Source organism: Oryctolagus cuniculus, chromosome 2 (genome assembly GCF_051225735.1).
Source record: "Oryctolagus cuniculus isolate XC-2025 breed Fujian yellow rabbit chromosome 2, ASM5122573v1, whole genome shotgun sequence".
NCBI classification, from domain to species: Eukaryota; Metazoa; Chordata; class Mammalia; order Lagomorpha; family Leporidae; genus Oryctolagus; species Oryctolagus cuniculus.
Window position 1 is genome coordinate 118,533,617 of NC_142868.1, and position 22,176 is coordinate 118,555,792.

At 47.0% G+C, this 22,176-nt stretch overlaps 1 protein-coding gene across 1 annotated transcript in view; it reads right to left on the reverse strand.

Moving 5' to 3' along the window:
• Window positions 1–16,227: 16,227 nt before the first annotated feature.
• The window catches only part of LOC127489680 (uncharacterized), a 28,130-nt gene continuing 22,181 nt past the window's right edge, over window positions 16,228–22,176 (reverse strand). Inside the window, exons 6-7 of the mRNA XM_051841412.3 lie at window positions 20,577–20,694; window positions 16,228–16,546 (exon numbers count right to left, since the gene is read on the reverse strand). Of these exons, the coding sequence (XP_051697372.1) occupies window positions 16,358–16,546; window positions 20,577–20,694 (307 nt within the window). The 3' untranslated portion in view covers window positions 16,228–16,357. The remainder of the gene's footprint in view (window positions 16,547–20,576; window positions 20,695–22,176) is intronic.

A 22,176-nucleotide genomic window follows, 5' to 3' on the forward strand; every position in this document is an offset into this window, starting at 1 on the left:
CACACTGAAAAATAAATTATGTCCTTATTCTTAGGATACACATATTTTGAGATAATAGAAATAACTTTTAAAAATAACAGTCTGGGTAAGTTCATCAGCTGAGATGTTACTGAACTCATTATTATTATTTTAAATTTTTATTTATTTAAGAGGCAGAGAGACGGAGAGCTTCCATCCAGTGGTTTACTCCCCAAACTGAAGCTAGAAGCTGGGAACTCAAACCTAGGGTGGCAGGAACCCATTAACTTGAGCCACCATTGCTGCCTCCCAGGGTCTGCATTAAGAGGAAGCTGAACTCAGGAGCTAGAACTGGGAGTCCAACCCAGTTACTACAGTGTGAAATGCAGGTGTCTTAACCACCAGGCCAAACACCTGTTGCTGGGTGTTCTGGTTTGTGACAGAAGTTTTGTGCCTGTTTACTTCCATGTTCAGTAAGAAGGTATATATCAGTGTGTTGAACTGGTACACCAAAAGAGCCTAATAATTTATATTTAGCAACTTCTTTTCCATATCTTGCTGAGAACCTGATTTGCAACCCTAAAACAAGTCAAAGTTGGAGTGAATTCCACCCTGCCTCAGTAATAGCAAGCATATCTCTATAGACCCTCTGTGTTTCCCAGCTGAATGCTCCAAACCCCATAATTAAGCTGCAGTCAGAGCCCCCTAATTGTGAAATGCTGTATGCTTAGGTTTCTGTCTATTGTAATTGCCATGGGACTTTTACATAGTCGTGTTCCTTGCTAATCTTATTTAAGAATGGAGAAATAGTTTATTACTAGATAAATCGTATGAGCTTTCAGTAAGTTACATTGCTGAAGAGAGGGAGGGAGGAGGAGAGAGAACACCAGAAGTGCTGGAAGTTTAAAGAAAATGAAATCATGTTCTCTTCTTGTACTGATTGCTAGACAGTTTATTTCAATGTCTAGTTCATTTTCTGTGAAATGGAGATAATTTTAATTGACCACAGATTTGATGCAAGGAACGAATGAATGATTTTTGTAAAGTATTTGTAAATACAAAATTGCTTTATAACTTTCATGAATATAATAGTTAAACCTCCATTGGGGTGTATTAAGTTGTACAAATTCCAAAACAACATGATACGGTTACTGTGATATACCAATATTATTGTTTTAGATGATGTACACTGAAGACACAAAGATAGACTTGCCTGAGAAGTTGTTTCAGAGACTATTAACCCATCAAGTTAACAATTTCCTTAAGCATTGTTGTGCCACAAAGACACAGGACTTCCATACCTTAGAGCTGTATAAACTTGTAGTGTCTCCTTGGTATCTGACTTCTCTGCCCATTTTATACAGGTTGGGTTTTGATGAAGGGTAAAAATGTTGTGAGCGTCCATGTTGCATGATGTGTTTGCTTGACTCAGAAACGGGTTTATTTACTTCACCTCTCAGGCATGTGACATTGAGGTCTTCGGATTCCGCACTTGCTTGATAAAGGTATCATTTCCTTCGGTTCATAGCAGCTAGAAATTAGGAAGTCCCTAGGGGCCAGATGTGAGACCTGGGAGGGGCTGGTCGCACATCCCTGTGTACACTACCCAGAATCTTGGGCTACAGTTGACTTCCTGGGCGTTACCCTGCCACACTGAAGGCTGCACCTCAGTAGCTGCTCTGTGTTGAGGGCTCTGCCTCTGAGGGCCGTCTGTAGAAGAGTCCACTGATAGGGCCCCTGGAACCTTCAGTCCTTGGGTTTTTGTGAGTTTCTAAAACAAAGAGTTGTAGTTTTTTTTTTTTTTTTCCAGAAATGGTTTAGCAGTGCTTGAAAATATTATTGTATTCAAAACCCATAAAAAGGTATGATTATTATGTATCAAACAAAAATAAAATGAAACAAAAAATTAAGCCCAGTAGAAAAAAATATTAGCTATAGTTAGTTTAAATAAGACTTAGTTTAGAAAACCTAAGTTTTGATAAAATATAACCAAACAGGGTCTGAATGTTTAAAGCTGTTTTCCTTCCCAGTATGTTATGACTTGGTGTTTACGTGATGTTTTTTCCCCAGACAGCTTAATGTGGTCTGCAGAAGCTATTTTAATGGCTACCAGTTCCACTATTGCGGGAGTGTTGTGTTCGGGTATGTATGTTGTTTATCAGCAATATTTGCTAGTTGTAAGAAGACCCAAATTAACTTGCCTTTTCCTTGGAAAGAATGCAGACCTAAGAAAGGATGTCAAGCTAACATCAACATAATGCTTAGAATTTCTAATTTTTAAGTAGGAAGTTATTCTAAGCCACATTTTGTACTTTCAGAGACAAGACTCATCTGTGTCTACGTACTTTTAAGTTTCCCCTTAGCAGCGAACCCAGGCATAGAGCGTGTACTTTGCTAGCTGCTTCTTGACATCCAATCAGGAGTAGGTTTCACAGGTGCTGTCAACTAGAACAGAGATGGCAGAAGCATTCCCTGATCATATTAGAATGAACTTATCAATTATACTTCTTTTCAGTAGACATAGGGAACCCATTTTCTCTCTTGCTATCTGTTTTAAGATTACTTATTTGAGAGGCAGAGTGACAGAAATAAATAGAATGGGAGACACAGGTCTTCCATCTGCTGGTTCACTCCCCAAATAGCCACAACAGCCAGGGCTGAACCAAGCCAAATCCAGGAACCAGGAACCCCATCCAGGTCTCCTACATGGGCCATTTTCCACTCCTTTCTTAAGCACATTAGCAGGGAGCTGGATGGGAAGTGGAGTATCTGGGACTCAAACGAGCTCTGGTAGGGCATGGTGACATCAGAACTGGTATCTTAACCCTCTGTGCCACAAGACCAGTACCCCCACTTCGTCTCCTTTTCTCCCACTCCCATCCCCAAACAATATGAAGGCAAGGTTAGGACAACATACAACTGAGGAGGTCATATGTTTCTATAATAACTCACAATTCTTAAAAGTCCTCCAGACTTCAAACATAACTCCACTTACTCCATGGGGAAAATTTGAATAGATCAGTAATTTATTCCTATATATATGTGAAGGATTTTTTTCATAACCAGAAAGGTATATAACCAAAGTCATATATTTTTGGTTTTAATTATATTCCTCCCCAACTTTGTTCTTAAACTATCAACCAAAATTATGAAGATAGGTCTAATTTAAGGAATTATCGGTAGCATTTAAAATTCCTGATAGCCTGACACCACTAACAGCAAAAATTACCCTTTCAAGTGATGATGGGACTCTAATTTGGGGTCTTTGTCTCATCTTTAAACAGCTTTCATTACCCTTGGGAACAAAACAAGTATGTTACAGTTAGCAAAATCATGGCAGGCATAAAGAAAATTTGTTCCTTAATATCAAAGATTGTGAGTTCTTTGAATAGTATTTTATAGCATTGTTTAATCTTGAGTCTCTTTTTTAACTTAGAGTTTGTTAGAAAAAAAAAGTGGTCAGCTAATGATAGCATTTTAGAAGCAACCAGCTCTGCCAATTATTGAGTCCCACGTACGTGGCTCATGATTGATTTTACTACCCTCACAGAGGTATTAGGATTTAGAGGAATGCTGAAATTTGCTTTAGCTAATAGTTTATGAAAGTTCTGAAACACATAATTTATTTATAAAGGCAATATATAGAGACCAAAATTTTCAAAATATTATCCACATGTTCCCAGGCCTCTATAACCAGCAACGTCTTTTGGCTATTTGTCCATGGTAGACCACACATTTTATATGCCTGTTAGAGAAGGTGCAAAAATGATGAACTAACCATTATTACAGGGAAGAGGTCTTAGTCCAACTCTTTTGAACAGGAATTTACCCTTCACATGTTTGAGGGATGTCAAATAACATAAAATATCTTTTCAAGAGTTAGAATGAAGTTTCCTTACAAAAGTGACAATCAAGAAATAGTCATTTGTGTACTGACTTGCCAAAGTTTAAAGTTCGTTTTGTTTGTTTCCCACTCTTACCCCATCCATCCAGGAATCAGAAAGGGCTCAGCATAGATCCAGGGCCCGGGGCCCAGGGCCTTTGTGTTTAAGCTCAGGCGTCTGTGCCTGAACGTGGCAGGTGCGTCCAGAGGAAGTGTGTAGGGCTGACAGTGGTGGTGGTGGGGGCGGGGGGAGGTGCCTAGACTTAGGATCACCTATCTTCTATCAGATCTACCAGCACACTCTGTGACCTGAAATCCAGGTTACGCCTGTTTGGTATGAGGTAGGTTGATTTTTGTTTGTTTTAACTTTCTAGTATTATTTCAGTTCTTCAAGTTGTATTTCAGATGTTGGGGAAATACTGCCTTACTGCTTCACTTTGGAAGGTGTAGTAGATGACACTTCAGTAGATTAACTAATTTGTTAATCTGTTTATTCTCTGTTCAACAGTTATTTTGCTGAATTGGAAAATTATTATGTTGAGAAATAGCAAACCACTTGGCAAAATCAAGATTCTCTTTTTTTTTTTCCTTCTAATTCTCTATAAATTCCAGGTTGCATTCTGTTACTGCAAGTTTCTGTCATTTTTTTCCCTGTGTTACCTTTTTATTGTCAGGATTTAAATAAAAATGTTTCTAATAATACCTGTCTGGCAGTGTGCTGCTTTGCCTGAATAACACTTCAGCATTTGTTTATTTATTTATTTATTTTGACAGAGTGGACAGTGAGAGAGAGAGAGAGAAAGGTCTTCCTTTTGCCATTGGTTCACCCTCCTATGGCCACCGCGGCTGGCACGCTGCAGCTGGCGCACCGCGCTGATCCAATGGCGGGAGCCAGGTGCTTCTCCTGGTCTCCCATGGGATGCAGGGCCCAAGCACTTGGGCCATCCTCCACTGCACTCCCTGGCCACAGCAGAGAGCTGGCCTGGAAGAGGGGCAACCGGGACAGAATCCGGCGCCCTGACCGGGACTAGAACCCGGTGTGCTGGCGCCGCAAGGCGGAGGATTAGCCTAGTGAGCCGTGGCGCCGGCACACTTCAGCATTTGAAGACAGAGCATAGGGGAGCCATGTGTACTTGTAAGAGTTTGCAAACAGGACCTATCCCAGACCTTCTGCAAGGAAGGGGATAGCATTTAACTCTTTGCCCTTATATTTTCTTTTTTAAAAGATTTATTTATTTATTTATTTTTGACAGGTAGAGTTATAGACAGACAGAGAGAAAGGTCTTTCTTCTGTTGGTTCACTCCCCAAATGGCTGCTATGGCCAGTGCTGTGCCAATCCGAAGCCAGGATCCAGGTGCTTCTTCCTGGTCTCCCCTGTAGGTGCAGGAGCCCAAACACTTGGGCCATCCTCCTCTGCCTTCCCAGGCCACAGCAGAGAGCTGGACTGGAAGAGGAGCAACTGGGACTAGAACCCGGTGCCCATATGGGATGCCGGTGCTGCAGGAAGTGGATTAACAAAGTTAGCCATGGTGCCGGCCAGTTTATTATTTTTTTGAAAAGATTTATTTATTTATTTGAGAGGCAGAGAGAGAGAGAGAGAGGTCTTCCATCCGCTGGTTTTACTCCCGAGATGGCTGCAACAGCAGGAGCTAAGGCGATCTGAAGCCAGGAGCCAGGAGCTTCTCCCAGGTCTCCCACGTGGATACAGGGGCCCAGGGACTTGGGCCATCTTCCACTGCTTTCCCAGGCCATAGCAGAGAGCTGGATGGAAAGTAGAACAGCGAGGACTTGAGCCGGCACTCATATGGGATGCCAGCACTGCAGGTGGCGACTTTACTTGCTATGCCACAGCACTGGCCCCCAGTTTATTCTTAGTACACAGACACTGAAGTTCATTTAACCAAAAAAGAGTAATAGCATTTAAGGCCCCATTGCTTGATCTTGCCTTCAATCCAGGAAGCCTCTCTTAAATTTTTTTTTTTTTTTTTGACCGGCAGAGTGGACAGTGAGAGAGAGACAGAGAGAAAGGTCTTCCTTTGCCATTGGTTCACCCTCCAATAGCCACCACGGCCAGCGTGCTGCGGCCAGCGCACCGCGCTGATCCGATGGCAGGAGCCAGGTACTTATCTTGGTCTCCCATGGGGTGCAGGACCCAAGCACTTGGGCCATCCTCCACTGCACTCCCGGGCCACAGCAGAGAGCTGGCCTGGAAGAGGGGCAACCGGGACAGAATCCAGCGCCCTGACCGGGACTAGAACCCGGTGTGCCAGCGCCGCAAGGCAGAGGATTAGCCTAGTGAGCCGCGGCGCTGGCCGCCTCTCTTAAATTTGCTAAAATTAATGTTCTGTTAAAATATCTGAATCTGAGAGGTTGCTCTCAGATTGCTTGCTTAGATTGGAGCAAGAACACTCAGGCTCCTTTCAAGCCTCCGTTGTATCTGCTGACGTTCCCCTGACAAGGCAAGTTCTATGTCCTGGCCAACGTCCTTATCTAGGGAAGAACACTGCCCACAGTGGAAGGGTCGCAGGTTAATAATTACTGAGTGAGAATCGGAATGGTTGATTCCTTGTAGCAAATGTCCATCTTCACTCAACAAACATTTGTTGAGCACCTCTTCCTGGCCAGTTCTGTGCCTATTAGTGAACAAAAGACTGTCTTTATGTTCTACAATTTCTAAATGAAAATTTTATTTGTAACTCCAGTGTAAAAAAAATAGATAAAAGCAGAGACATTATGGCTGAAGTTGTGGGACGGGTGCTGGGTCCCACTCCTGGATCACCTAGGAACTCAGTGTGGGAACCCCATTCTAAGTCCTCCACACAGCAACCAGTTTGTCCAAAAATGCAGCTGGTATCCTGCTACTCACTGGCCTCCAAGCATTCCTGACTTCCTCTACTTGGGCAAGAAGTCCAGGCTCCTTTGGCTGGGCAGTCCAGGCTCCTTCTCCGTTGCCTTTTCTGCTTAATCTGTGGCTCTGTGCAGGACTCGTTCTCTGTGTGCGCCCCTGCTGCTGACCACATTCTGTTCCAGTGCGCTGTGTGCTGCTCTCCTCCGTGGCCCTCGGAGCTGTTTCCATCTGCGCCATCTCCATGACCTCACCCAGTGCGTGCTCAGCAGGAGCTCCCTGTGTCCGCACACACTATGACGTGACAGCCTTGGACTTCATGTCAGAGACCTTTATTTATTTCATTTTATTTGAAAGACATGAAGATTTTCCATCCTTTGGTTCACTCCCCAAATGCCTGCAACAGCCAGAGCTGGGGGCCAAGCTGTAGCCAGGAGCCTAGAACTCAATCCAGGTTTCCCACGTGGGTGGCAGGGGTCCAGGTGCTTGATCCATTGGCTACTGCCTCCTAGGAGGTGCCTTAGCCGGAAGCTGGATCTAAAATGAAGAGCCAGGGGCAGCGCTCTGGCGCAGTGGGTTAACGCCCTGGCCTGAACCTCTAGCATCCCATATGGGCACCGGTTCAAGACCCGGCTGATCCACTGCCTGTCCAGCTCTCTGCTATGGCCTGGGAAAGCAGTAGAAGATGGCCCAAGTCCTTGGGCCCCTGCACCCGCGTGGGAGACCCGGAAGAAGCTCCTGGCTTTGGATCAGCACAGCTCCAGCCGTCACAGCCAATTAGGGAGTGAACCATCAGATGGAAGACCCCCCCCCCCACGCGTGCCTCTTCTCTCTCTGTGTAACTCTGACTTTCAAGTAAAATAAATAAATCTTAAAAAAAAAAAAAAGAAATGAAGAAGCTAGGAATCAAACTAGGCGCTCGAAGATGGGATGCAGGCATCGCAAGCAGCAACTGAACTGCTGCACCAAATGTCCACCAGGGGCTTTTGTATGTGGGGTGTGTGTCCCTTCCCAGGGCCCATGGCTTCTTCAAAATGTTGCAACTTGAAAAAAGACTTTGATATAAAAATATTATAAGAAAAATGACAAAGATACGTGACAAAAGATTACCTCAAAAGCAGTTGTCATGATGTTCATATGATTAATCATTACGGATGTGTGAAAACACACTTGCTGTGGAACGTGGGTGCACTTTGTCCTTGAGAAAATGGGGTCTCTGAAAATGGGGGCACCTAAGCCTATGCAGGTCATCACATGACCCATCTTCCAGTTCAGAATTGACAGTCAGGAATTCCCCTGGAATGGAGAACCTCAGGACTCACGGGTCTCTCAGTTTATGGACTTCATGTGCAAGAGAAATGTGGTTTTCTGTGCATGTGTGATATTATACGGGAAGGCATTTTATGAGGGTTCAGCAGCAAATGGGATATGAGTATGTGGTGGCGTGGAGGAGCTGACCTATGTCACGCTCGTTATTAAAGTGTGCCAAGGTGCCCTCCCCACCCTCTTCCAGAGAGAAATGAAAAGAGAAACTAGAAAATATTTTGAACTGAATGAAAATAAAAACAAAATTACCAGAATCTGTGCTACAGCAGTATTTAGGAGGTAATTTATAGCATTAAATGCCTATATTAGAATAAAAGAAAGGTCTTAAATTGATGGCTTCAGTTTTAAATTTGACACACCAGAACAAGAATAACAAAGTAGACTCAAAGTAAGTAAAAGAAACAAGAACGGTAGAAATCAGGAAAACATAGGCCGGCGCTGTGGCTCAATTCTGTAGGCTAATCCTCTGCCTGCGGCGCCGGCACACCGGGTTCCAGTCCCGGTTGGGGCGCCAGAGTCTGTCCCAGTTGCTGCTCTTCCAGTCCAGCTCTCTGCTGGGAGTGCAGTGGAGGATGGCCCAAGTGCTTGGGTCCTGCACCCATGGGAGACCCGGAGAAACACCTGCCTCCTGGCTTCGGATCAGCGCGGTGCGCCAGCCTTAGTGGCCATTTGGGGGGTGAACCAATGGAAAAGGAAGACCTTTCTGTCTCTCTCTCACTGTCCACTCTGCCTGTCAAAAAAAAAAAAAATCAGGAAAACAATATAAAAAAATTACAAATTACTTATTTGATAAACCACTTGCCAAACTGATCAAGAAAAAAAGGACCAGGCCGGCACTATGGCGCAGTGGGTAAAACCACCACCTGCAATGCCAGCATCTCAAACAGGCACCAGTTTGAGTCCTGGCTGCTTCACTTCTGATCCAGCTCTCTGCTATGGCCTGGGAAAGCGGTGGAGGATGGCCCAAGTGCTTGCTCTGCACCTACGTGAGAGACCCCTGAAGAAGTTCCTGGCTCCTGGCTTCAGATTGGCTCAGCTCTGGCCGTTGCGGCCATTTGGGGAGTGAAGCAGCGGATGGAAGACCCCTCCCTCCCCACTCTGCCTCTGCCTCTCTGTAACTCTGCCTTTCAAATAAATAAATCTTTTTAAAAATTTGATAAACCTTTAGGTTGATTGATCAGGAAAAAAAATGAGTGAAGAGGTAAGTTACAGTCATGTTTTGATCAACAACAGGGACACATTTTGAGAAATTTGGGTGATTCTGTTATTGTGCAAACATCTTACACAAATTAAGACAGCCGTGACATCACTGGGCAATATAATCTCACGGGTCCACCACTGAATGTGTACATACAGTCTGTCACTCAACAAAGCGCTGTTGTGCAGTGCATCACTGTGCCGGTATCAAGAATGGGAGCCATGACATAACTGCAAATCCCACAGATACAAAAAGGCTAACATAAGAAAAAGACACTCTAAACAATTTTATGTCAATAAGCTTGACAACTTGAAAAAGTGAGTCAAACAGATGTTTGGTGCAATGGTGAAGACACCTCTTGGGACACACTGCTTCCCATGTCAGAATGTCTGGGTTCAAGTTCCAGGTCCACTTTCGATTCCAGCTGCCTGCAAATGTGCAACCTGAGAAACAGTAGTTGAAGACTCAAGTACTTGGGTCCCAAGGGCTGGCATTGTGCTGTGGTGCAGCAGGTTAAATTGCCACCTGTGACGCTGGCATGCCATATCTGAGCACTGGTTGGAGTCCAGGTTGGTCTACTTCTAATCCAGCTCTCTGCTAATGCACCTGGGAGAGCAGTGGAAGACGACCCTGAGTGCTTGGGCCCCTGCTACCCATGTGGGAGACCCAGATGAAGTTCCAAGCTCCTGGCTTCACTCTGGTGCGGATCCGGCTAATGTGGCCATTTGGGCAGTGAACCAGTGGATAGAAGATTCCCCCCCCCCATCTCTCCTTCCTTCTTTTCCTCCCTCCCTCCCTCCCTCTGTGTGTGTGTCTCCATCTCCATCTTGCCCCCTCTCTGTTGCTCTGCCTTTGAAATAATCATTAAAAATCACCCTGGGGACCAGCGCTGTGGCGTAGTAGTGGACCAACCTTCTGCCTGCAGCACTGGCATCCTATATGGGCTCCACTTCCAATCCAGCTCTCATCTGTATCCTGGGAAAGCAGTGGAGGATGGCCCAAGTTCTTGCGCCCCTGCACCAATGTGGCAGACCTGGAGGAAGCTCCTGGCTCCTGGCTTTGGATCAGCTCAGCTCTGGCCATTGCGGCCATTTAGGGAGTGAACCAGTGGATGGAAGACCTTTCTGTCTCTCCCTCTCTCTGTTTATAACTAACTCTCATATAAAAAAATTAAAAATGCAAAAAAAGGACTTGGATCCCTGCCACTACCTGGGAGATCTGAATTGAGTTCCAGACTCCTGGTTTCGACATGGCTTAGCCCTTCTGGTTGTGGTATTTGGGGAGTGACCAGTGGATAGAGGATCTCTCTCTCTACCTCTGTTTCTTTGCCTTTCAAATAAATATAAAACGTTTTAAAGACAGGTACTTTCTTGGAATCAACAAACTACCATATTTCCCCTGAGTATTCAGTGCCTATTTGCAAACAGTATTTGGTGCTTGTGGTGTTGGTGGGGATTGGCAGAGCAGTTATAATGCCGCTTGGGATATCTGCATCCCATGTCAGAGTGCCTGGTTCAAGTCTCAGCTCTACTTCCAATCTTAACTTCCTGCTAATATACATCCTGGGAAGGCAGGAGATGATGGCTTATGTACTTGGCGCCCTGCCCGCCATGTGGGCGACAGATGGAGTTCCTGCCTTGTGGCTTCAGCTAGCATTTGGAGACTGAACCAGTAAATTGAAGATCTCTGTCCATCTGTTCATCTCTCAGCCTTTCTAATAAAATGAAAAAAAATAAACATCTCACCTAAGATGCCTGTATCTAACATTGGAGTACCTGGGATTCATACCCAGCTCTGGATCCTGACTCCAGTTTCTTATTAATACAGATCCTGGGAGGCAGCAGGTAACAGCCAAAGTCCTTGGGCCCCTGCCACCCACGTAGGAAACCTAGCTTGAGTTCCAGGCTCCTGGTTTCAGCCTGGCTCAGCCCTGGCTGTTGTAGGCATCTGGGGAGTGAACCAGTAGGTGGAAGATTTCTGTCTCTCTGTCTCCATCTTTCAAATAAATAACAAATTTCTAAAACATTCTTGACAATATAAAAACAGAATGGGGCCGGCGCCGCGGCTCAATAGGCTAATCCTTTGCCTGCAGCGCCAGCACACCAGGTTCTAGTCCCGGTCAGGGCGCTGGATTCTATCCCGGTTGCCCCTCTTCCAGTCCAGCTCTCTGCTGTGGCCCAGGAGGGCAGTGGAGGATGGCCCAGGTGCTTGGGCCCTGTACCCGCATGGGAGACCAGGAGGAAGTGCCTGGCTCCTGGCTTCGGATTGGCTCAGCGCCGGCTGTGGCAGCCATTTGGGGGGTGAACCAACGGAAGGAAGACCTTTCTCTCTGTCTCTCCCTCGCACTAACTCTGTCAAAAAAAAAAAAAAAAAAAAAAAAAGTTCCTAGCAGGATATAGGGGTAACATGTAAAGACCAATCCCATTTCTTTATACTAGTAATAGAAAATTGGAAGGGAAAAATTTTCAAAACAGTATAATTTATTTTTACAGTATTATTTATAACCATGAAAGTCAGAATACTTAGGTTCAAGTATAGAAGACCTGTGCAGAGTCCTGTTTAAAGCCACATTATACTGATGAAATTAATGTATCCTAAGTAAATGGAAAAGATGTATTGCACTCAAGAACTGCAAATATTTTCAGAGTTGAGGTATCAGGGGCTGGTTTTTGCCCTAGTGGATAAGATGTCCATGCCCCATATCAGAGTGCCTGGGTTCAAGTCCCACCTCTGGCTCTTGATCTAGGTCCCTGCTAATGTGGACCTAGGAGGTGGCAATGATAGCTCAAGTGACTGAGTTTCTGCCAGCCACAAGGGAGATTTAGATTGCATTCCAGCTGCTGGCATTTGAGGAGTGAACCAAGGGATGGAAATTCTCTCTGTCTCCATCTGTCTTCCTGAAATATTTTTTAAAATATTTTAATTTTAATTTTGTTTAATATTTATTTTTTAAAAATATTTTATTCCCTAAACAATCTAGAAACGTAATGCAATTCCAACAAAATCCCAGCATTATTTTGTGAGATAAAAACTGATTCTAAAATTTGTACGCAAGACAAAGGAATGAAAATAGTCAAAACCACTTGCAAAAGAAGAACGAAGTTGGTAGACTCATGCTACCCAATTTTAAGGCTTATTATAAGAGCAGAAATCAAGGCTGTGTGAGACTCCTGAAAGGCAGACACGGACTAATACACAGAAAATGGAGTGAAGACACAAACCCAAACAACAATGATCAGGTGGGTTTTTTGTGTGCAAGGTGCAAATGCAATTAAATGCAAAAAAGATAATTTTTTAAAGATTTATTTTATTTATTTGAAAGAATTACAGAGAGAGGTAGAGACAGAGAGAGAGGTCTTCCATCAGCTGGTTCACTCCCCAAATGGCCTCAATGGCTGGAGCTGCGCCGATCCGAAGCCAGGAGCCAGGAGCTTCTCCTGGTCTCCCATGGGGTGCAGGGCCCAAGTACTTGGGCCATCCTCCACTGCACTCCTGGGCCACAGCAGAGAGCTGGCCTGGAAGAGGGGCAACTGAGACAGAATCCGGAGCCCCAACCGGGACTAGAACCTGGTGTGCCAGCACCACAGGCAGAAGATTAGCCTAGTGGGCCGCGGTGCCGGCCACTTTTTTTTTTTAAAGACAGAGTTACAGAAGAGGTAGAGACAGAGAGGGAGGTGTTCGATCTGCTGGTTTACTCCCCAGATGGCCGCAACAGCCAGAGCTGGGTTGATCCAAAGCCAGGATCCAGGAGCTTCTTCCGGGTCTCCCATGTGGGTGCAGGGGCCCAAGCACTTGGGCCATCTACTGCTTTCCCAGGCCACAGCAGAGAGCTGGATCAGAAGACAAGCAGCCGGGACTAGAACTGGTGTCCATATGGGATGCTGGTGCTTCAGGCCAGGGCTTTAAACCACTGTACCACAGCACCGGTCCCATAAAAGATAATCTTTCAATAAATAGTATTAGAACAATTGGACATCCATCTCGAAAAATTAACCCTGACCTATACCTCACACTTTATTTATTTATTTTAACTTTTATTTAATAAATATAAATTTCCAAAGTACAGCTTTTGGATTACAGTGGCTTTTCCCCTCCCCCATAACTTCCCTCCTACCCGCACCCCTCCCATCTCCCGCTCCCTCTCCCATTCCATTCACATCAAGATTCATTTTCAATTATCTTTATATACAGAAGATCAATTTAGTATATATTAAGGAAAGATTTCAACAGTTTGCACCCACACAGAAACACAAAGTGTAAAATACTGTTTCAGTACTAGTTATAGCATTAATTCACATTGTACAACACATTAAGGACAGAGATCCTACATGGGGAGTAAGTACACAGTGACTCCTGTTGTTGACTTAACAAATTGACACTCTTGTTTATGGCGTCAGTAATCTCCCTAGGCTCTAGTCATGAGTTTCCAAAGCTTGGAAGCCTTTTGAGTTCGCTGACTTCGATCTTATTCTGACAGGGTCATAGTCAAAGTGGAAGTTCTCTCCTCCCTTCAGAGAAAGGCACCTCCTTTGCTGACCCATTCTTTCTACCAGGATCTCACTCGCAGAGATCTTTCATTTAGTTTTTTTTTTTTTTTTTTTCTGCCAGAGTGTCTTGGCTATACCTCACACTTTAAACAAGTTGGTTCAAAACTGACCGCAGATCTAAAAGTCGGTTGTAGAAACTAGCAATCTTTTAGATGAAAGCAGGAGCAAGTTTTGTGATCTAAATTCGGCAGAGTTCTCAAGACATCAACAGCACGGTTCAACAGCAACAATGACACCAAACAGACAGTGCACTCACAAATTAGATGATCTTCATGAAACAAGCTTCCTACTGAAAGGAAACACTTGCTGTCACATACTCGACAAAGAATACTTAAACAATCTCAAAATTAAAAAAAAAAATAGAAAAAAGGGCAACAGATTCTACAAGTTGCCTTAAGGAAGATAAGCAGGTGGAAATAAGTACAGCATCGCTAGTCACCAGCAAAATGAAAATTCACACCACAGTGAGATGCCGTGCCTACCTACTACAGCGGCTAAATTAAAAAGACTGGGACAAGTGCTGGCAAGGATCTGGAGGAAATGAACTTTCAAACTCTGCTGATGCGGATGTGAAATCGTACAGCCATTCTGAAAAATAATTTTGTAGCTTTACATTCACTTACGCAACCAGCCATTCCTCGCTTCGGTTTCCAAACCTCTGGCAATGCAAACATCCATCAACAGGTGAGCAGATAAACCATGCTGGTATACACATCCACTTAGTAGACTTTTTTATTTAAAATTTTTTTTACAGGCAGAGTGGACAGTGAGAGAGAGAGACAGAGAGAAAGGTCTTCCTTCCGTTGATTCACCCCCTAATGGCCGCTGTGGCCAGTGCACCGGGCTGATCCGAAGGCAGGAGCCAGGTGCTTCTCCTGGTCTCCCATGGGGTGCAGGGCCCAAGCACTTGGGCCATCCTCCACTGCCCTCCCGGACCACAGCAGAGAGCTGGCCTGGAAGAGGAGCAACCGGGACAGAATCTGGCACCCCAACAGGGACTAGAACCCGGGGTGCTGGTGCTACAGGTGGAGGATTAGCCTAGTGAGTTGCGGCGCCGGCCTTAATAGAATATCGAGGCAATGAAAAGAAATGCATCACTAGTGCACACAACAAGGAGGAGGATCAAAATACTTGAGCCAAACGAAAGAAGCTGGGGGTGCAGGGGACGGGCGTGGGTGGGGAGAATGCCTGCTGAGTGATTGTATTTCTATAAAAGTCCTAGGGAGTGCAGACTCTCCTGCAAGTGTCCAAGCAGGTTAGTCGTTATAGGGACTGGGGGAGAGGCAGGGAGAGGCAGGCAGAGATGACCAAGGAGCATGGCAGGTACGCTGGGGACAACGCACCTGTTCATTATCTCATCTGTGGTGACAGGTTCGGGGGCACACTCATCAAAACTCACCAGATTGTACCCCACTTAAAAAAAAAAACCTGGAAGAAACCCTTTATTGTAAATCTGAGCCACTGCCCCACTGGATTGTGGGAAATTCAATTTCATCTAACACCGGCCCCTCCCTGCTGAGAGCTGTACCTGAATCTAGGCGGCTCACACGGTGCCCCCACAGACAAGCGAGACCCTGGCCCTGGCCCTGACCCTCGGCGAGCTCCTGCTCCCAGACTGTGGCCCCAGCCCAGGACTCAGTCCTCAGGGATGTACAAGGGTCCGATGTCCTCATCCCTCTTTGCCTGGTTCCTTTACCAGACAGCTTTGTGAAACTGACAGATTCCCATGGGCTTGGGTAAGGCCTCTGCTCCAGCTGTTACTCTCTCTGTCAGCACCTACAGCCCCGCACCTGCACCTCCTAGCTCCCGGTGGACACAATCCCAGTTTCTCCTTGGAGAACCTGAACGGAGTCTAATCATTCAAGCAAAGTGAATTGTGGCCTCCCCAGTCTAACCTATAAATCTTTCAGCTCCTGGCTCCCTGCAGAGCACTCTGGAACTGTTCTCACATTGCTACGTCTTAATAAAGGCTTAAGCTGAGGGCACTCGCCTGTTAGCCCCTCTGTCTATAGTCTATGGATGACTCATCTCGAGTCTGGAAGTCTAAGTGTCCTTCTCGGAAGGCCAGCACTCCTGCTGGGGCCCCAGGATGCCCGCCTACCCAGGAATGCTGTCGGAATAGTTCTGTGTAAGGCCGGCGCCGCGGCTCACTAGGCTAATCCTCCGCCTTGCGGCGCCGGCACACGGGGTTCTAGTTCTGGTCAGGGCGCCGGATTCTGTCCTGGTTGCCCCTCTTCCAGACCAGCTCTCTGCTGTGGCCAGGGAGTGCAGTGGAGGATGGCCTAAGTGCTTGGGCCCTGCACCCCATGGGAGACCAGGAGAAGCACCTGGCTCCTGCCATCTGATCAGCACGGTGCACGGGCCACAGCGCCATTGGAGGGTGAACCAACAGCAAAGGAAGACCTTTCTCTCTGTCTCTCTCTCTCACTGTCCACTCTGCCTGTCAAAAAAAAAAAAAAAAAAGTTCTGTGTAAGGGTGGCCTGGCCACCCAGCCCACTGTGTCCACACAGGCTGACTCCAGCTCTGGCAGGAGCCCCCGGGCCCGAGGACAGGGCAGCAGGGAGCAGGGAGCCGACCTTGGAGGCTATGGCTTGGCTTTTACACCGCGTCTCGGATCACAGCTGCAAGCGTGGGCGGTGTTTTCGTGCTCGCTGTCCGCAGGCCCCACTCATCACAGACTCTGTCGGAAGTTTCTTGAAGTCTGTGTTGCAGAAGTTTTCTCCTCCACTGCATGCAGAAGGCAGCTACTTCCAGTTCCTCTGGGTCGGGAGGTGGCTGCCTCAATCCCTGGAGGGAGGGGGAGAGAGGCAGGGAGAGGCGGGGGGGGGGGGGGATTCAGTTCTGCAGGCATGGCGCCGCTTTCCCACTGCTTGGCTGCAGCGCTTTCTTAGGGGCCCCCTGCCTCAGGTGGCTCTAGCCCTAATGCTGTGGGGCTCCCGGAACCGTGTTTGGAAAGGCCCTCTGCACGGAGCGCAGTGGAGGCTTCTTCATGTTTGCTCTGTGCTGAGACTGTAGCCAATACTTGCAGATCCTCTCTCCACTTCAAGTGCCCACTCCCTTGGGGTCTTCGTTTTCTGCAAAATATCTGTGCGTCTGGAAGCCAGGGCCCTAAGCGGATCCGCGACACAGGTGCGCGCCATGCACACTCGCTTGGCTCTCGGGTCTGGGGATTGTGGGGTGGGCGGTGGCCCTGCCTTGGTTGGCGTGGCTGGGTCAGTGGAAGGCTGTGGACTGTGGCCATGGCTCCTGCGGGGGACACAATCTGCTCCTCAGGGGCCAGGCCAGAGCTTTTCCCACAGCCCCTTTTATATTCCTAGGACTAAAGGACACGGAGCTGAAAAAAGTGTACTTCTCAAAGGCCTTTTACCCGGTATGCCTGGTCTATGTACTCTTTTTTTTTTTTTTTTTAAAGATGTATTTATTTGAAAGACAGAGTTATAGAGAGGCAGAGGCAGAAAGAGAGAGGTCTTCGGCTGGCGCCACAGCTCAATAGGGTAATCCTATGCCTGCGGCGCCAGCACACCGGGTTCTAGTCCCGGTCAGGGTGCCTGATTCTGTCCCAGTTGCTCCTCTTCCAGTCCAGCTCTCTGCTGTGGCCTGGAAAGGCAGTGGAGGATGGCCCAGGTCCTTGGGCCCTGCACCTGCATGGGAGACCAGGAGAAGCACCTGGCTCCTGGCTTCGGATCAGTGCAGTGCGCCGGCCTTAGCTGCCATTTGGGGGGTGAACCAACAGAAAAGGAAGACCTTTCTCTCTCTCTCTCTCACTGTCCACTCTGCCTGTCAAAAAAAGAAAGAAAGAAAGAAAGAAAGAAAGAAAGAAAGAAAGAAAGAAAGAAAGAAAGAAAGAAAGGAAGGAAGGAAGGAAGGAAGGAAAGAAAGAGAGGTCTTCCATCCGCTGGTTCACTCCCCAGATGGCTGCAATGGCCAGAGCTGTGCTGATCTGAAGCCAGGAGCCAGGAGCTTCTTCCAGGTCTCCCACGTGGATGCAGGGGCCCAAGGACTTGGGTCATCTTCAACTGCTTTCCCAGGCCATAACAGAGAGCTGGATTGGAAGTGGAGCAGCTGGGAGTAGAAGCAGTACCCAGATGGGATGCCAGCACTGTAGGCGGTGGCTTTACCACTTTGCTACCCTCAGTATATTTTTAGCACCCGCATGCACCAGCCTTCCAGTCTAGGTGTGGAACTTCATGGAGTTCACATTCTAATAAACAAGCCAGATAAATAAATGCAAAGAAGGAAAACTAATAATTACAAACTGTGATGAGTACTATAAAGGAATCACACACACACACACACACACACACACAAATCAAAGTAGAGGAAACGGTGTGATTCAGTTTAGACAGTGGGATTGTTTCATCCTTTTGGAGCAGGCAGAATTTAAGTTCAGGGCCGGTGCCGTGGCTCACTTGGTTAATCCTCTGCCTGCGGTGGCAGCATCCCATATGGGTGCCGGGTTCTAGTCCCGGTTGCCCCTCTTCCAGTCCAGCTCTCTGCTGTGGCCCAGGAAGGCAGTGGAGGATGGCCCAAGTGCTTGGGCCCTGCACCCACATGGGAGACCAGGAAGAAGCACCTGGATCCTGGCTTCTGATAGGCGCAGTTCCAGCCATGGTGGCCATTTGGGGGGTGAACCAACGGAAGGAAGACCTTTCTCTCTGTCTCTCTTTCTGTCTATAACTCTACCTGTCAAATAAATAAAATTAAATTTTAAAAAAGAATTCAAGTTCAGATCCAAAGTATATGCAGGAGCCAGGCTCACAATCCCAGCTTCTGCCAGTGCAGACCCTAGGAGACAGCAGGTGATGGCGCAAGTCATTAGGACCCTGCCACTCAAATGGGAGACCTGGATAGAGTTACTGGACCCTGGCTCTGGCCCCAACCTTGACCTGTGGCTGTTTGGGGAATGAACCAATGGATGGGAGCACTGTCTCTTTATCTCTCTCTGCCTCTCAGATAAATAAGTAAGAACATAAATTAAGAAGAAAAAAAAAAAGAAGAGGAAGCCATTGATGAAGTGGATCACACACAGGGGGAACAGCACTCAGAGAGGTCTAAGCAAGATTTCTTTCGGACACTTAACTATTCTCCATTTCCAGCTTCTACTTCAGGTATAGGAAGCTGGAAAGAGCGGTGCTCATGCCCTAACAACAACAGCAAAGGTACATCATCCACAAAGTCATAACTGTTCCTGAACTCACTAGAGAGCTCAGGTTAGGAGGCAATGAACTAGTCTGAAATCTAATAAAAGACAGGCATGTCTACAAAGAGACGCTGGCTTTCATAGGCTACAAGAGCATGGGAGGAAGACAGGGCCACCCCACAATCTGGTGAGATTTTAGGGAAAATGTTTAACAAATTGCTAATGGCCAAGTTTAACACTGGTGTGAGTACACAGAACCTATGGGAGCCACACACAAGAAAAATCCACATAAACTCATAGGTTTTTGCAAGGAACCACTCCTGTGCTCATGAGAAAGAGGTCAGGGGCCAACCTGTGGCATAGCAGGGTGAGCCGAAGCTTGTGACACCGGCATCCCATATAGATGCTGGTTCACGTCTCAACTGCTCCACTTCTGATCCAGCTCCCTGCTAACGTGCCTGGGAAAGCAGTAAAGGATGGCCCCTGCACTCATGTGGGAGACCTGGAAGGAGCTCCTGGATCCTGGCTTTGGCCTGGCCCAGCTCTGGTTATTGTGGGCATTCAGGGAGTGAATGAACAGATGGAAGATTCTCCCTCTCTTTCTCTGTCTCTCCCTGTCTCTCTCTGTAACTTTGCCTTTCAAATAAATAAAGAAATAAAGAAATCTTTTATTTTTTTTTTAGTCCTACTTTAACAAGTTTCTCGGCTCTGCTTCTCTTAGAGCCCCCTCCTGGCTGCTGCAGTAGGAGGCTTCTCACTTAAATAAATCTTGTTTTGCTCACCCCCCAAAAAATCTATTTTATCTCTACTATTCCATGCATAAGCCAAATTTTCAATGGAAAGTTATGAGACATGCAAAAAGAAACACAAAACAAAGCTGTCAGAAGACAAAACGACAACAACAAAAACCCAGATTCAGGTATGAGCCACACTGTTCAAATTACACAGGGAATTGAAAAGAACTATGATAAATATATTAAGGATCTTCGTGGAAAAGTGGACAGAAGTACATGACCAAATGGAGAATTTTAGCAGAGAGATTAAAAACTATTAAAATAATTAAATAGAAATACTACAGATAAGGGGAAAAAAAAACAAGCAAACAGATATGAAGAATGCTTGGCCAGGCTCATCTACAGACAGGCTACAGCTAAAGAAATAAAGAAATTGAAGGTAGATCAATAACAATTGGGCAAACTGAATTGCACAGGAAATTGGGTGATAGATGGGGAGGAGGAATGAGGATGAATTCAACAGCGACAGGGAAGGTAGAGGGGCTGGCGTTGCGATGCCGCACGTTAACACCGCCTGGGATGCAGCATCCCATACTGGAGCGCGTCCAAGTCCTGGCTGCTCCGCCTTCCTAAGGTGTCGCTGTGTCCACCTGCCACTCATGTGGGAGACCCAGACGGAGTTCCAGGCTCCTGGCTTCCGCCTGGCGCAGCCCTGGCTGTTGTGGCCATTTGGGGAGTGAACCAGAGGATGGAAGACCTCTCTCTCTCTCTCGCTCTGTCTTTTGAAGAAATAAAGTCTTTTCAAAAATAAATAGAAAGAAGGTTGAGTATCCTTGTGAAAGTGGCAAGCTTTGACGTTGCCATGGCCCGTGACCCTGAGCCCTGGTGCCGGGTGGTGTGTGAGTGTCCCACGCGGCCCCCCGCACCCCGGCCCCCCACTCACCCGGAGACTGGCAGCTTCTGCGGCTCTCACGGTCTCACTCACAGCCCGGAGGAGCTGCTGCGCAGTGCCCACTAGGAGCTCTTCAGAGGACTGGCTTCTGGCCAGCGAGGCCTTCACCCTTGGGAGTTCACAGAAAGGAACGTACACCACGTTAAGAGATACCACCCCGAGTAAGTGCTCTTCCACGCCGGAGGACTGTACCACAGGCTGGGCTGCCGTGCTGGGGGACCATGCGGAGAGAGAACTTAACAGTTGAAAATGAAACCTTGACTTTGACTTGAAGACAGCACGACTCACACAGCAGCTGGATGGACGCCTTCACGGAACCTAACTGAAGAGAGAGCAGGCGGTCCGTGCTCCACCACCGTGGACGCCCAAGGGGAGCCAGGACTTTTTGGGACAGAGTTCTGTGCCAGCTTAGAGGCAAAGGCCCCACGAAAGGCCAGGCCACTACTTCCTATCTGAATGACTCACTTCAAGGACATCTGTTTTAAACGGAAGGTAACTGAATTATTTAGGCAGTTTGTTCTCTTCCTTGGAAAATGAAAAGGCTGTGAAACTTAAACTGACTTTAACTGGCAAAATTTTAGGACTTCTAGATTCTTTAGGAGGTGAGAGCCGTAAGCATACCCGTGTTAAGCATGCCTTGTTATCGTCTGTGTTTCTGACATTTGCTTTGACATTCTGAAGCCTGCAGGGGCCAGCCAGCTCCTAGAGACAGCAAATGATGCACCTGCAAGCTGCCTTCCATGTGTGGACCACCAGTCTGGAGCCTGCACCCCCAGCTACCTCCTTCCCCTAGCTTTGCCCTCCAGGCCACAATCCACCTGCCCGAATCACCCAGAGCCAGATCCCAGACAACCAGAGACAAACACAACACCCAGGGCCCACTGAAATGACTCAAACCAGACAGCCCTACACCGGCTTAGCCTGCTCCCCCTGATGCACCCTCTGCTTCCTGTGAAAACCAAGATAAATGCCCTTGCCCACGTTTCCCTTTTGCCTTTTGACCGGCGCTGCAGCTTCCCCACACTGTACCTGCTGGTGTAGGGACCTGTGAGTCTAAGAACTTCTCCCCTTGTGACGTCCTTTCCCTGTCTGTTTCATTTCCAGGGTATGCTGACAACACCACCCATATCTGAAAAGCTAAAATTCATTGTACACCCTAGGGTACTGTAGGTTCTCTATTAAAAAACAACAACAACAACACCCGGGCCGGCGCTGTGGCTCACTAGGCTAATCCTCCACCTACAGCACCAGCATCCCCAGGGTTCTAGTCCCGGGCAGGGTACCAGATTCTGTCCCAGTTGCTCCTCTTCCAGTCCAGCTCTCTGCTGTGGCCCGGGAGTGCAGTGGAGGATGGCCCAAGTGCTTGGGCCCTGCACCCCATGGGAGACCAGGAGAAGCTCCTGGCTCCTGGTTTCGGATCGGCGTAGTGGCCATTTTGGGGGGTGAACCAACGGAAGGAAAACCTTTCTCTCTGTCTCTCTCTCTCTCTCACTGTCTATAACTCTGTCAAATAAAAAAAAATAAAAACTAGAAGACAGCCTTGTGGATGTCTTCAACACAAAAATAAACATTAAAAGTTTAAGAGATACAT